The sequence below is a fragment of the Berghia stephanieae genome, chromosome 1, assembly GCF_034508935.2.
Source record: "Berghia stephanieae isolate SIO BIC M18660-M18661 chromosome 1, UCSD_Bste_1.3, whole genome shotgun sequence".
Taxonomy (NCBI): domain Eukaryota; kingdom Metazoa; phylum Mollusca; class Gastropoda; order Nudibranchia; family Aeolidiidae; genus Berghia; species Berghia stephanieae.
In genome coordinates, this window is record NC_088360.1 from 33,615,536 (window position 1) to 33,631,537 (window position 16,002).

The 16,002-nt window shown below is 35.4% G+C and overlaps 1 protein-coding gene across 9 annotated transcripts in view; it reads right to left on the reverse strand.

Moving 5' to 3' along the window:
* Nucleotides 1–16,002, reverse strand: part of LOC144972456 (WD repeat-containing protein 64-like) — a 63,100-nt gene that overhangs the window by 20,192 nt on the left and 26,906 nt on the right. For all 9 annotated transcript variants that reach the window (XR_013645363.1, XM_078913695.1, XM_078913658.1 and 6 more), the window contains exons 7-21: nucleotides 15,289–15,399; nucleotides 14,550–14,770; nucleotides 13,734–13,776; nucleotides 12,787–12,887; nucleotides 10,890–11,023; nucleotides 10,080–10,207; nucleotides 9,368–9,452; nucleotides 6,826–6,914; nucleotides 6,485–6,544; nucleotides 4,543–4,666; nucleotides 3,889–4,058; nucleotides 2,688–2,909; nucleotides 1,979–2,103; nucleotides 1,651–1,767; nucleotides 156–267 (exon numbers count right to left, since the gene is read on the reverse strand). Coding sequence is in view for 8 of the 9 variants with exons in the window: in XM_078913695.1 (XP_078769821.1) it covers nucleotides 156–267; nucleotides 1,651–1,767; nucleotides 1,979–2,103; nucleotides 2,688–2,909; nucleotides 3,889–4,058; nucleotides 4,543–4,666; nucleotides 6,485–6,544; nucleotides 6,826–6,914; nucleotides 9,368–9,452; nucleotides 10,080–10,207; nucleotides 10,890–11,023; nucleotides 12,787–12,887; nucleotides 13,734–13,776; nucleotides 14,550–14,770; nucleotides 15,289–15,399 (1,842 nt within the window). In the remaining variant the exon portion in view is untranslated. The remainder of the gene's footprint in view (nucleotides 1–155; nucleotides 268–1,650; nucleotides 1,768–1,978; nucleotides 2,104–2,687; nucleotides 2,910–3,888; nucleotides 4,059–4,542; nucleotides 4,667–6,484; nucleotides 6,545–6,825; nucleotides 6,915–9,367; nucleotides 9,453–10,079; nucleotides 10,208–10,889; nucleotides 11,024–12,786; nucleotides 12,888–13,733; nucleotides 13,777–14,549; nucleotides 14,771–15,288; nucleotides 15,400–16,002) is intronic.

Below are 16,002 nucleotides of genomic sequence, written 5' to 3' on the forward strand. Positions count from 1 at the left end.
ATAAGATAACATCACTCTGAAGCCAGAAGATCAGTTGCACAAGGTCTGCATCCAGTCCTCGGGGGGACTAGTTTCACACTTCCAATGAGATTGGAACCAGTATTTTGACGTCACACTATTGTTTGCTATTGCAATGAAAAGGAAAACCGTATCACCTGTGTGACTGTTTGTTTGTCTGAGACAGAGACAGAGGTCCTGGACTTCCGTGACATCATACTACGGTTGGACTCAGACTGGGTATCGGAATGCTGTTTGGCCATCAGTTTTCTTGGAGAGCAAAGAATGTATTAAACCAATTTATTTGCAGCTCTGATGACCCAACTTTTTTTCTTTCTCTTTTTTTTAACCTCATGAATGGGAGACACCCAATGTTTGTCGTCACTTTGCCAGTTTAGATTTATCTCCATCTTTCAAATACTACAATAAACAGGTATAGGGATATTGACCTTAATAAAAAAAATAATCATAAAAAATAAAAATAATAATAATAATGAATAAATAATTAAATGATAAATAAATAAATAAATAAGTTTTAAAAAACAACAACCCCTCCACTCCCCAACCCCCCCCCCCCCCCCCCCCCCCCCCCCCCAAAAAAAAAACAACTTGATTTTATATGACTTAATAACCCTGGTACACTGTTAGATAGGGAAATTCAGATAGTAATCATTGCTATCTACGTATTCGCTGCCTGTGACCCAACTTTTCATGAGTTCATGATTGTAATGGAGAGATTTTCAAACCAACGTAAAATGTTGTCCATTCCATTGCAACACGCATTGCAACATTAAATCAAGCGCATAGATTAGATGCAGTCGGTTATCAGGTTATCAAACCTGCGAATATATGCATGTAGAATTAAACCATTACTTCTTTTAAATTTACACTTTTCTTCCTGATGTGAAAAATTCAACATTCACCATCAGTTCTTATAGATGTCGATGTTTACTTATTTTCAAGTCATATAACCTAAATTGTCATTGGTTCATTGTTGTAATGGACACTCTAAAAACAGCACAAAACATGCACTATGTATTACAACAATGTTAAAACAAGCCCAAAATTGTAGTCTCTTATCAGACCTGCAAACATGAGCACGTGGATCTAAATCATTAAATAATTGGATTTATATAAGATTCATGTTTTAGAGAGAAGGGAATTGAGTAACTAGAAATTTTTTTCGACAGCTCAAAACGGTATTATCTCGGGATGGACAAAATGCCAAAAGCCAGAGTGGCCAGAAATGTGAAATATTTTTTTTTATCAATTCTAAGTAATGGTATCGATTTTCCTCCATTAAATGTAAAATCTTAATCCAAATCTCATATCTTGACTTAATCCTCTTCGCTCCTTGTGGAACATAGGGCCTCTACGAGCGTCCCCCATCAATTTCTGTCCTTGGCCATCTCCTTGGTAGCCTCCCAAGTGAGGCCTGCCTTTTTCATTTCTTCTGACAGTGAGTGCCTCCATGTCTGTTTTGGACGCCACTCAAGGGACTGGCGAAATCTCATATCGTTGACTAAAAATTCACTTTTTAAACATCTAAATCACTCTTGTCTTACTATCGCTCTGGACCGATGGGTCACAAAATGGCCTACTTGTTAGGCGTTCGTATTAACACACTAATTTACATCGATAATACCAACTTACTTGATATATGCAGGGTCTGGTTTGTGAACTTTATGTATTAATACTTTCATTTGGTTTACACGTCTCTCGTTAGGCGATTTACTGGATGTTTTAGTGATATCTTTGGGTAGAATGTACCTGTAGAGAGAAAGATCACATTTAAATTGAACAATTGGGTGTTTCGTTTTAATAAAGAAGTACCAATTGCTATGACTTTATTATATACAGTAATATGATGTAAAGAAACTTCTATCTACTCGATCATGATGGTGATGATGATATTGCGTGAGAACAGACAAACGAGTCAGGCAATTATAGAATCAAAATATTTACGAATATATTTACTTACACTTTATCGACACAAGATTTTTCCACGGACCAGAAAATGATATTTCCGTTAGTACATCCTGTGGCAAGAAGGTCGTCATTGATTGGGGTCAGACAGCTGATTTCATGATCCACAAGAATCTGGTTCTGATTTTTAAAAAACATCGTGATTTTACGAATGTTATATTCCTATGGTGTAATAGTACTGTAATCAAGAGGTCTGAGATTCGATCCCCAGCTGAGACAGGTCGATTTTTGGATTGATTTTTTTTCCTCTGTGTGTGTGTGTGTGTGTGTGTATGTGTGTGTATGTGTGTTTTTATTTTTTAATTATTTTTTTTTTGCTTTCTCTGACACTGTTTCATGTACAACTTTTCAGATACACAAGTGCCCCCCCCCCCCCCCCCCCATATTTTACATCGATCCAAGCTAACAAAATCCGTTGCTGTTTTTGTTTATTGTATCGTTAATAGCTGGAATGGCATTCACTTCGAAACGAAAAATATAAGAACACAAAAAAAAAAAAAAACACAAAAAAACAACACAACACTAGTTCTATTAAACACTTTCAGAATTTAATTCATCCATCAAAATTAATGTCGATGTTTGACAACAAATTTGATGATTATGATTATTTTGATATCGGTATCGTATTTTATATTAAGAATCTATCTTAGTTAGATGAGAAGATAAGATGAGACAATTAAAACCAAATTTAAAAAGATACAAACTTCTTTTTCCGACAGACTTGTGACCTGAGCTCTGGGCTGACCGATATCTGGTAGAGGTTCAGTAGGTGTGAATGGGTTTCGAGGTGTAGTTGGATGTTGGGAGGGGTGGGAAGTGTGGGTGTGTCGTGATCCTGCTGAACTTATGCTGCTCTTGTCCCTCATTAGGATGAAAAAGTCTGAGAATTTTCTTAGCAGTACCAGATCGTTGTTTTCAGCTGCGTCCTAAAAGATTATTTTATAGAGCAGTCATCGAAAGTGTTTTGTCATTTTGTATAACAGCTTGGGGAGGCAATTGCTTAGCAGTGGAAAGGAACAAAATAAATTCAAATATTAAAAAATCCATTAAACGCTATATAAATGATGTTGACGATGTAGATCTTTTATACGAGAAATTTTGTATAAATAAAATAACTAAAATATTAAATGACCAGTATCATCCACTAAGACCATCAATTATTATGTCAGAAAGAAGTGGTCGCCCTTTCTCTATTTCAACGAAAACAGAGAGACACCGAAAATCTTTTCTGCCGTCCAGTATTAGGCTTTATAACAACAAGCAATAATCATTTTATATAATTATTTCTCATTTTTACTTTAAAAAAATATAAATATTAATTTATTAATTTATTTGTTTTGCAATCTTTTCAATTTTCAATTTATAGTGACAGTTTTAACTATTTTACAGTGTTTGAAATTATTCATATTATAAAGCGCAGCTCTGGTTATAGAGCTGCTCCTTTTTTATATATATACATCCTATTTCCATTGTATTTTTATCTTATGTGTAAATTATAACACGTCTGTACAAAAAATTTCCTTTTTGGGATGCAATAAAGTATTATTATTATTATTATTATTATTATTATTATTATTATTATAACAATGGGTGGTAAAATAAATATTGAGACCAGACCGACCTCAATCACTTAAGATAGTAAGAAATATAGTATTGATGAATTCAAGGGCCTCTAGGTATTTGTGTTGTAGGACTTTTATATTTTTTGCTGTAAGATAATACTAAATATCTGAGCAACATGCACTCTAAATATCATAATTAGTAGCCAGCGTTTACGAGTGATCAGTCCTATAATATATTCTCAAATCAATGAAACATAAACATTTACGAAGAGATAAAGTATGGTGTTCAAATATACCACAACTGAGCTACGACAAAATACTGGGAAATCTACAAGTTACGAACCAGGTACATCCTCATCTTGTTGTTCCAGCCAGCAGCAATGATGTAGTAATCCTCCCCTGACTTGCTATACATAATCCCCGTCACACTCAGGTCTTCTTCAGCCATGGATGACGGGTTTGGCTTGGATTTTAATATTTGGCCGGCTCCAAAGTCCCACACTTTCAGAGAACCTGGTGAAAAGGACGAGAATGTGACCAATAGTCGCACAAAGATATTATGTCGGTACGAACCGTATGCTCAAAACTGTAGATTTTTTCTCTCAATTAAACGTATGAACATCAAGTTGAAATTAACCCTATTAACTAGTTAACTGTCGGACTCTGGAAAAACACGTATTCTAAAATGTGCCCAGAAAACAAACTCGTCCTTCAAATATCGATCGATTTAAATGACCCTCATCTTGGCAACAACACTTAAACCTGGGACTTTGCGATTTGCAACATATTAATATATTCAAAGCTTAGCGAGTTCTAAATAGTTAATGTCCCTTTCACATTACAGAAGGGGGGGGGGGTGAAGGGGATAATCTCCTGCCCGACGATTCTGAGAGAAAACTTCGACTATCTATACCTCTACTATTATTTATCATTATAAGTACCAATAGCAAAAACTCCACACTATTCCGGTCACCGGTAAAAAGCTGAATCAACTCACCATCAAATGCTCCACTAACCAATCGGTATCCAGTCTTATCTAACGCCAATGTCGTCACTTCAATGTTTGGTCCGTGAGCCTCCGGTATGGAGTAAACAATTTTCCCCGTTTCCATTTCCCAGACCTACACAGGAATATTGACAAGAGTAGTAAAGTGAAAAACAATATGCATCAAATTAAAGAGGAAAGAAGACGGCGTTTATCTAATATTCGTATTTTTTCTTTAAAAAACGTAACTTAATACATGGGAAACAAGCATGATTATTGAAAACTTGAAATTGTGACTGGCTCATCTCTAATCTTGCCGACAAAACGTGAATAATGCGCATCAATCGTCTGTCCGTATTTAAAGGGATGTATGATCGTTTTTAGTATTTTGTTATTGATTGAAGAAGGGTTTTGAGTCCAAAATGTCCCTGTTTGGTATATTGTTGCTTTTTAAAGTTGTAAAATTCGTTTTAGTGCCTAACTAATTTCCAGGGACTGTTTAGAAGGTGAAACATGAATATATACTCGTAGCTATAAATTATAAATCTTGTTTCATTAAGGTGAAAGAAGACAGACTATAATAAGAAGATAAAAAGCAAAATGTCATATCTTTGATTAACTTAAATGTAAATTTACTTTCATTTATCTGCGTCAACCCAACATATCACAGGTTTGAGGTGGTGGACCCATGTTTTGGAAATAAGATATGATATCAGCTACAAAAAAAAAAAAGAATAGGAAAAGCTAGAAAATCTTCAATTGTAAAAGCAAATATGCACTTTGCTGAAGTTTTTCTTTAAACACAGATCTATTTCTTTTTATTTGTACTTTATTCTAGAGATAAGCTTTGGTTTCCATATCTTCGTGGGAACAAATTTTGGCAACATAAAAATAGAATACAAATTCTGAAGAACTTCAAGAACATTCTTTTCCCATTTGTCATCTATAAGATATGTTTTCTTGTTTAAATCCTTTTAGATTCCAATATGTAAATAATACCTTTGACCTACCTTCGAGTTTATCGGGTTGATTTAGATGCAAAAAAAAATTATTAAAAGAAAAAAGATGAGACGTGGGTTAAATTATTATGCTGAAAACCGCATAACATCCGCCAGCCGGATATAACATTCCAACACACAAAACGTGTAACCTTAAATGCTTATAGATAGTGTGCGCTTGGCTTAGAAACTCACAACATTGCCATCCGGAAATATAACGGACAAACCAAAAAAAACCTATGTGTAACCATGAACGTTTATAGTCTGGTAAGTACAGATTGGTGAGAATTGCTTATAAACATGGATGGCAAAAAACGAAAACAAGACCTGAGTGACGTCAACTTCGTTCTATCTATAGTCCGATTAATACAAGTTAGTGAAAACTGCTCATAAAAATGCTGACTAAAAACAAAAGCAAAGAGCTGAGTGAGTCTAATTTCGCTCTATTAATTGGATTCAATAGTCTGATGTCACGTCGCCCAGCAACGGTGAGCAGCGTGGTTTTAAACAAAGAAAATCGGTACTTTTTTCTTCTTCATGGTGGCTAGAACCTTTCATATGTAATGTGATCAGAATGTATAAAAGTCAAAACATAATCATATTTATAATGTTTTTCTCCTCTGGATACACTTTTATGCTCATCGGAGAAATATTTCATAAGGGCGTCCGCCGTTGTTTCTATAGCTTAGAGCCAGTTGCAAAGTTACCATGCGGGAAGTGATGTCATGACCGTTGAAGCGTATTGGAGAGATTTAGTATACTTTCTTAAAGTGAAAAAATCTAAAATTTCACATCCAATGTTTTGTTCATTTTACCTTCCGAATCCGTTTTCAATATTTGCATCACCTCAAAAAACCGTTTTTGGCGATGAGTAAGGTATAACAGAACTATCTTTATTTCCAATACTTTTAGAATATTTGAACAGATAAAGCTATTTCAAAATTTTGAATAATGACCTTGATGACAGATTCTGTGCAGACCGAGACGACTTGATTTAATTCTTTGTTGAACAGTATCTGGGGAAAATAATAAAAACAAGGTCGTGATGTTTTGATACAAAATAAAATTATCGCTATCCAGTAAAAATAGATAACTCTGTAGATTAGAGTTATATTTAGTATTTAAAGACTAACCTCCCTTGGAATACGGTGTGATATGAAGATGGAGAATTCGTTGCTTAACATCACGAATGTTAATTAGATCTCTTTATAGATGACGGATCCAGCTAAGTTTTCCAATAATATCTAAGACTACAACTCTTGGGTAGTATAAAGGCTCAATGCCACAGAATTATTACCTCAACAATGGATCTGTCGTGAGAATGAGGGACTTGCATGGTGTCTTGGACTGCTCTCGTCAATGGCCACGTATCTATCACACTGGAACCTGTAAAAAAATTCAAAAATTTAATTTCTGTCGTACAAATAAAATCGAATCCTTATATAGCTTAATATCCACTAAACCTGTTCAAAGCGCTTCACAAGGGATCATAAGCCAACAGCAAAACTTAAAAGAGATGTTATGGGGCAGAAAATGCACATTGTGTGTAGAAAAATATGTGAACAGTCCTTCTTTAAATGTAATTAATTCCCATGTTGAGGCAAGCTGATTTTTTGAGATGTTTGTTTTCTTATATTATTATTTTTATATATTTTTTGTTATTTTGTTTTGTCTGGCACTGTTTCGTATAGACTCTTTCGGATCTTTATCTTACATCTGTGCATGCTCCCTAGTTTGTCATTTATTTAAGCAGTGAATATAGAGGTAATGCACGGTAATGCTATGTAAACACGTTACACCAGATATTATTTAGATCGGAGTTTGGAGGATAAGTGACCTCATTATCACAAGTTTCGCATTCTGTGTAGGAAAATGATGTACAGACCTAGCAATCCGTCTTGAATGATGGAGATAGTTGAAATGTATAGATACATTTCATGTAGGTATGATGGAGATAGTTGAAATGTATAGATACATTTCATGTCGGTATGATAGAGATAGTGGAATGTATAGATACATTTCATGTAGGTGTGATGGAGGTAGTTGAAATGTAAAGATACATTTCATGTAGGTAATAAAGAGAGACTCTTCTGATGAAATGCCTCTTCAATATATTAAAATGGACACAATTTAAGCATTTTCATTTGACTATGGCAGATTATTTACTACAATTTTTCATTAACTAACCAAGATATTTAACCAGTCGATGAAAGAAGGAAGACTACCAAGGGAATGGAAAGAAGCTAACGTCACAGCCATATTCAAGAAGGGAGACAGAAAAAATCCAGAAAACTACAGACCAGTGAGCCTGACATCTGTCGTCTGCAAGCTCATGGAACAGCTGATTAGAGAAGAAATGGTTGATCATATGACCAAGAACAAACTATTCAGCAAAGATCAACATGGTTTCATGGCGGGAAGGTCTACAGTAACAAACCTACTTGAAACAATGGATGACTGGACGAGAGACTGGAATTAGGCAACAATTTAGATGTCATATACCTCGACTTCAGAAAGGCATTTGACAAAGTTCCACACTGGCGCCTAATCAGGAAATTGGAACAGTATCAAATTAATGATCAGACAGTCAAATGGGTCCGAGATTTCCTCAAAGATAGAAGACAAAAAGTGATAGTGAATGGAACAGCATCAACAGAGAGACTGGTAACAAGTGGAGTTCCACAAGGAAGTGTACTGGGACCAGTTCTCTTCCTGATTTATATCAATGACTTGCCAGACAATCTATCATCTAAATGTAAAATCTTTGCCGATGATACTAAGCTCTATGGAGTAGCTAATACAGAAGAAGAAAGAAACACCTTACAACAAGATTTGAAAAAGCTTGAAGAATGGTCCGAAATATGGCAGATGGAGTTCAATGTAGATAAATGTGCAGTTCTTCACCTAGGAAAAAACAACAGAGAAGCAAACTATATAATGAAAGAAAAACCCCTGCAGAAATCCAATGGGGAAAAAGACCTAGGAGTATTTATTGATAGGAAGCTAAACTTCAAGAAGCAAATTAAAGATGTTCAATCTAAAGCTAGTAAAACACTCGGAATAGTGAAAAGAAATTTCAAGAATCTGAAAACAAAACACATGACTACCATCTACAAGACTATGGTTAGATCAAAGCTGGAATATGCTAACTGCATATGGTATCCGAAGTTTGAGGGAGACAAAGACTGTTTGGAAAGAGTGCAAAGGAGAGCAACAAAACTTATCACACACCTGAAAGACAAAACATACTGTGAGAGATTGAAAGAATTAAATCTCCCGACCTTAGATTACAGGAGAAGAAGGGGAGATATGATCCAAACATATAAAATAGTAAAGGGAATAGACAGGGTAGAGGCAGGATTCCTTAAACCAAACAAGAACATTCAGACACGAGGAAACAGCAAGAAACTGAAAAAAGAACGTTTTAAAACAAATGAAAGAAGGAACTTTTTTTCATCTAGAATTGTAAATAACTGGAATAAACTACAAGAAACCACAGTATCAGCAAAAAATTTGAATAAATTCAAAGCAGAGTTGGAGATAAGTAACACCCTAGGAAACAAGTTCAATTATAAAAATTGGTCCAATCATTAATAGATGAGGAGGAGCGAAGGAGACTACACCAAGTCTAAAAGCTCTATACAGAGGTATCCAGGTATCCAGGTATTAATTCGGCTACTAAAAATTGAATAATCTATTGTTTGTATTAAAAGACACGATTCAAATTGAATATACATATTGCAAATTACTGCACAGCAAAATAATATCTACACAATAAATTCTCCATACTTCACAAATTCGATGAAATACATTTTGACTAAAAACTGATAGTTTCTCACCTGTCAAAAGTCGTTCATGTTTGTTGTCAAATATCATGGCATAAATTCTTTTCTCTCCCGGTCTTTCCTCGTTGTCTGTGAACACCTTGAATATTTAAATAAACCGAAAGTTATTCCTTTACAGTGGTGAATAAAACTATATTTCGCATCGAGTCTAACAATTAATTGTTTAAAATACTATAAAAATAGAATTATCAGGATGAATTGCCTTTTTTAGCAATGTAAAATTTCATACAAGATTTCAGTCTTATTAAGTAATATTTTAATAGAGAATGATTAGAGTTTTAATATAAGCAAAATAAAACTTTTAAAGACCCAAAAATCCATATTTGACTAAATTTAGCAAATATCTTAATGTCATAGCGAGTTGATCATCATTTATATCTGTTTAAATATTCTATATCACAAAAATATAATTTGTTTTATGCTTGTTCATTTGTGGGGGAGGGGATGACTGAATGGTTAAGGTATGGGCACTGTGAGCTGAGGGTTCCCGGGCTCAATTTATTTCCTCGGGAAAAAATATTAACCCCTAATTTACTTACTTTGGACAGAATTTGGATTTCTGATAGCCTCATACGTTTGTTTAATGAATTATCTATTTATATTCCGTCATGGAATACCAAGGCGACACCAAAGTATAACGGTGCCATACGGTAGGGTTTAATTTTTTTTAATTCTATTAATTACAGTTTGTTGCCTTAGTCTCTACCTGTAAACAAGTCAAAGTGTGGATGTCCCAAACCCTGAATACTCTTGCCGTGGACAGGCTTATGATGTGCTGGTCTCTCTCGTTGATGGCGATGTCGATGATTGTGAACAAATGGCCCAACAATTTGCCTGATAAAAATTGAAAGCACGAAATAGATATAATATATGGACAAGGTAGCAATGCGATGCAAGAGCATGATAAGGATTACATGAATAAGCTGCACTGCAACAGAGTAACCAACAAAGTGCTTAAAAACCCACACCAAAATGAGTAAAAAACTATATTGATAATCTGATAATCTTATGGTTAAGAATAAAAACGGTCTCTTCTAAGTCAAACACCATCTTACTATATTAACATTTTCCCCTTTCGATTCCTGGCTCCCTACATCGTCTTTTAATTCCCTCAGCCATTGCTTAACAGAGCTTTACCCCTTTTCACTATTTCTTCTGTTTTCATTCTCTCTCCCCGCTCCTCCTTTATCTTTTTAATCCTTTTTACCGTTTTTTCCGCTACTCCTGCTATATACAATCTGCTACTACTACTACTACTACTATTACTACTACTACTACTACTACTACTACTACTACTACAACAACTACTACTCCTTCTACTATTATCGCTACTATACACTTCAACCAATACCACCACCACTACCTCTCTCTCTCTCTCTCTCTCTCTCTCTCTCTCTCTCTCTCTCTCTCTCTCTCTCCATCTCTCTCGTATACTTTTCATTTGGAAATATAAAAGGAATAAAATTCCCCTAAATAAATGGTAAAATATTCACATATAATCCCAGTACAAACTCACCAGTAGGTCTAGAAAATATGTGCGGATGCCACACCCTAATGACCTTGTCGACACCTCCTGTGGCAATGATATTGGCTCTAGCACAAAAATCAAAACAGTTGACACCTTTGGGAATTCCCACACCACGGATTTCCCTGTTAAAGAATAGAAACAAAAGGTTGATAGTTATACATAATAGGATTCAATAGTCCGATGTCACGTCCGCCCAGCAACGAGCAGCTTGGTTCTAAACAACGAAATCCTATACTATTTATTCTTCATGCTGGCCAGAAGTTTTTCACGTGTCATGTAATCAGAATGTTTAAATATCAAAACATGATCAGATTTATAATGTTTTTCTCCTCTGGATACACGTTTATGCTCGTTGGAGAAGTATTTCATAAGGGCGTCCGCCTTTATTTCGATAGTTTAGAACCAGTTACTAAGTTACTATGCGTCATTATGAGGGAAGTGACGTCACGACTTTTCCAGGTGATATAATACTAGAATAATAGAGTCATTGGACGTTGAAAAGCATGTCAAGATGAAAGGAAATTTTTGAGCATCGGTGTGGCTAGCAAAAGAACGATTTTCCTAGTTTAATTTTTAAAATACTGAAACAATTTAATTAAAAAATATGTAAAATTCCACTAGCAGTATAATTTATTGATTGATAAAGCGAAACAAAGAACGTGGGTTTTTATATAGCGCAAAATCCACTAAACGTGCTCAAAGCGCTTTACAAATGCTCCCTAGGAAGCAGAACACTTATCATGTAGGACGACTCATGGCGCCTGTAAGGCGATATTACAATTTCTTCGACAGAGACAACGTGTCTACGGCCTGCTCCTCGTGTTACACCTGAGTACGGTACGTTTAGTATAGAACATTTTCCAAGGACTCAACTTTGCACTATACAGAGCCTTCCTCGAACCCAGGACCATCTGATCCGAAGGATGGGGTCATATCAACAGACCACACAGCCAAAAAGATTTACATTTTTTATGTGTTTTTACAATTTTACAAATCATAAATCTGCATATTTATATAAACAAAAATAAACTCAAAGACACAAACATTTTGACAATAATATGTTAACAATAATGGAGGACATTGAATGTCATGGTGATACAATAATTTTATAATCTAATGAGATGAAAGTATAAGAGAAATCATGTAATCGACGTGTATTTAATTGCAGGTCTGGTGATCCAAATTGTTATGGGCTCATTGCGGTAATGGAAATAATCTCAAGTCCTAGCAAAATATTGCCCATTACATCAATGACGAATCAGGCCTATACTTTTCTGTGATAGACCTGCAAATAAATACACCTCAGATCTTATGCAGTGAGCTTAAAAGTCAATTTCAATCATTACATTAGAATATTCAATTAATTTCTTGATGATTTAATTGTTCAAAATTTTGTTGTTTTATACACGTCACTTAACATTCTTTACAAACAAAAGCTTATTTGATATTATATAAGGTGATTTGATATAATGCTTCTCTCTTTGATTACGTGGTCTGAACTGAAATCGTAGACAATTTCATCAAGAGATCAGTACATCCATTCAACCCAACCCAGGCTTAACACCATCCTCTCTCTCTCTCTCTCTCTCTCTCTCTCTCTCTCTCTCTCTCTCTCTCTCTCTCTCTCTCGATATATATATATATCTCAATATCCCTCTCTGCTTTATTGTCCCAAATAAAAAGGTCAAAAGTCAGGTTACGTATAAGATTATCAAAAGTCGGTTTTTAGAGCCACAAAGCGCATGGAGCCTGAGTTTATACCGGTTCCTATAGCATTAAACGGGCAATAGCAATCCTTTCTTTCTTTGGATAGGACAATAGACAGTCTCAGGTTAGAGTAGCATCAACCTCTGCAAAGGTTAAAATTTCAAAATACTTCACTCACTCGTTAGGTTGACCAATCCTTTCAACCTCTTCTAACACAAATGACATGGAGCTGCTTGGTGAACAGGAGGCAAAACATCGCAGGTCCGGGAAGTATTTTACCTGGATGAACAATTTAATTGTATTGGTTTGTAGTAATATGATTTTAATTTATCAAATTTATACAAACATCATGATAAATAAACCGTTTTTAAATTGTTGAAGTTAAACGTTTCAATACATTGACTTTGCATCATTTTGTGGTTCTTTAAAGTTGATGTATAATCAAACATCATTAGTCTACTATCTAAATATAGATAGTGTTTTTTTTTACTTTGTGAAATAAAGCTTAGAGCTTTGTACCGTCATTTTCCATGTTAACACCGTAAAATATTTTATCTACCTGTCAAATAGCACCAGGTGTGGTCTGATTACAATAAGTTTATAATATATTCTATTGTTTAATTGATAATTGACCCTTTAGATAATGAATATTGTCTAAATTTTCGAAGGATTTTAGGAATATTTTGGCCAAACAAAATTAGAAATGAAACTTTTAGAGAGAAGATATAGTAGCTTAGCTACAACTATAAATAGACGCAAATGGTGATGGCCTGGACCTGTTGTCAGAATGAAGACAACTACCTTGTCAAGAATAGCACACCGCTGGACGGCCGACGGCAAAAGACGGAGGGGCAAGCCCAAAGAAACTTGGTATCCATGGGTAAGGGACTTAAAGGGGCTGGCCTAACCTGGAACAACATCAGTGTCCATGCAGCCGACAGACAGAAATGGGCGTCTCCAGTAGATGCTTTATCCGCCCCTTGGCTCGATGAGGATTAAGTAAGTAAGTAAGTAATTGTTCTTTTACTGGTTTTTATCAAAGACACTTAAAGACTTAACTCCAATTAGGCGATAACCCTTGTTATGATCTAATAACGGGCATAGACATTCTAATCAGCAACGTACCTTTAACACCCAATCATCGTGTAGCTTCCGACGAACAATGGGACTGAAAAAAAAAGAAAGCCATGCATATCATATTCTAATGTGTGCATATTTGGTGGTCTGAAAACCGGAGGCAAGTATGGGCTTGTTTTAACATTGTTGTGATGGACAATATTTTGTGGTGGATTGACAGCATTTCCATTAAAACAATGAGCCCATAACCATTTGGGTCATCAGACCTGAAAATAAGAGCACGTCAATATTATATAATCTCTTAAACATGAATTGTATAAACAGGTTTTAAAAATAGGAATAGACTCTTGTAATAATGATCTTGTTTCTCTTGTTATCAAAAAGCATAATTTTCAATTTTCTAACAAAATACTCTTTAATTCTTTCCTTTTCTATAGGTGATGATTGCGTATCAGTTACCATTTCCATGCCGCCTCAGAGTTCCTGATTTGATTAAACTTTCGAATCATGAACACCAATTAAATGTTTTTGCATCTCAGTATATTTGATACCATTATTCATAAATCATTTAAAAACCGTAATATTATTTTTAATTGAGCTTTTATATATAGGCAAAATCCAGTATAATATGCGCTCAAACCAGGAGTCAATGCTAACAGCAACACAAAACTTGTAAGACGGGAACTCATTTTAGGCCTGAGTAAGGTGAACAAATTTGAGTAAAGAGCCTTTTTCAAAGACAACTTTGTGCCATCCCTACGAGACACAAAGTAGGGATCTACCGGCGCCAAGGTGAATGCCACACCACTTGGCCACAATGGTGCACGATGCTATGCTCTACATTCCAATGAAATCATGTCATACTTTGTGAGTTTTCCAGGTTCAATGATGTAGGCTTGTGAATTCGTCATTCTTTTGTCGCCCTTGGAGTTCTTCATATTGAGGTCCTTGGCCAGCACAGTGAGGATGTTAACGTATCCCTGGTCGTCTCCAAATAGGATCTGATCCTCGGGTCCTCCGTGCATGTTAGGGATGCTGGTCATACACTGAGGGGAGTGCTCGATGGGCTTGATGATGAAGATACTCTGGGAGACAAAATAAACGATTAATTCCCCCTATACATCCCCATAGTTGCTTTTTTAAAGGGTCTATTATAAAGGAATACCGGAATAAACCAGCTGTAAGCCGCAGTTCAGCGCGATAGCGTGAGCTAGGATAATATGACTTGCTCAAGGCCATAGTTGTGGTGGGGATTCAAATAAGGTATCTATTGGATACGGAGTAAAAACCATACTGCAGTGCCACGTAGCCCCAAAACGAAATACAGCTGGATCATCATCATCATCATCATCATCATCATCATCATCATCATCATCATCATCATCATCACTGTCATCATCATCATCATCATCATCATCATCATCATCATCATCATCATCATCATCATCATCATCATCATCATCACGTTCATCATCATCATCATCATCATCATCATCATCATCATCATCATCATCATCGTCGTCGTCGTCGTCGTCGTCGTTGTCGCCATCAACATCATCATCATCATCATCATCATAGTCATTTTTCCCATTATTCCACTAACCTGTGTCTTTCCCTTTGCCCTGTTATCCCATATAGCAATACTCCTCTCAGTACAACATGCAACCCGTCTCATGCCGGGTAGGTAGTCACAACCTGTCACCCAAGCAGGTTCCTGTAGCATAAAAAATGTTTGAATACCATAAAGGCGTAAAGTCCCTGGAGCCTGATTATTTCCAGGGTAGTGTAGCGTCAGGGGATCACGATAGCACAGTTGTTAGAAGTAATAAACAAAAATGAATATAACAGCTTCAAAAGAGAACAAAACACCAAACACGGAACGTTTCGGGGCTCAAAACCCTTCTTCAGTCAATAACAAAAAACCATGGTTGACTGGTATTAGATTTCATAATTTGAACATCAAATTCTAGTACTATAATTGAGCATTTGGTTTACCCCGACAACTAGAATAAAGACATGGACATACAATTAATTTGTATTTTATTAATTAGAATGAATAAGTTTGATGATTAAGTTTGATGAATAAGTTTACTCAAACTGAAAAAAAGAGATGAAAAGTTAAAAAACAAAAAACAAATCAGAATTTAAATTTTGTAATTCTGAACAATTTGACTTATTGATGGTCTGATAACCTTAATCATTATGGGCTCAATTTTGTAATGGAAATACTCTCAAAAAAACGCAAAATATTGTCTATTACAACTATTTAAAGTCAAGCCCATGATTGCGTTAGGCTATCAGACCTGCAAATACGTTG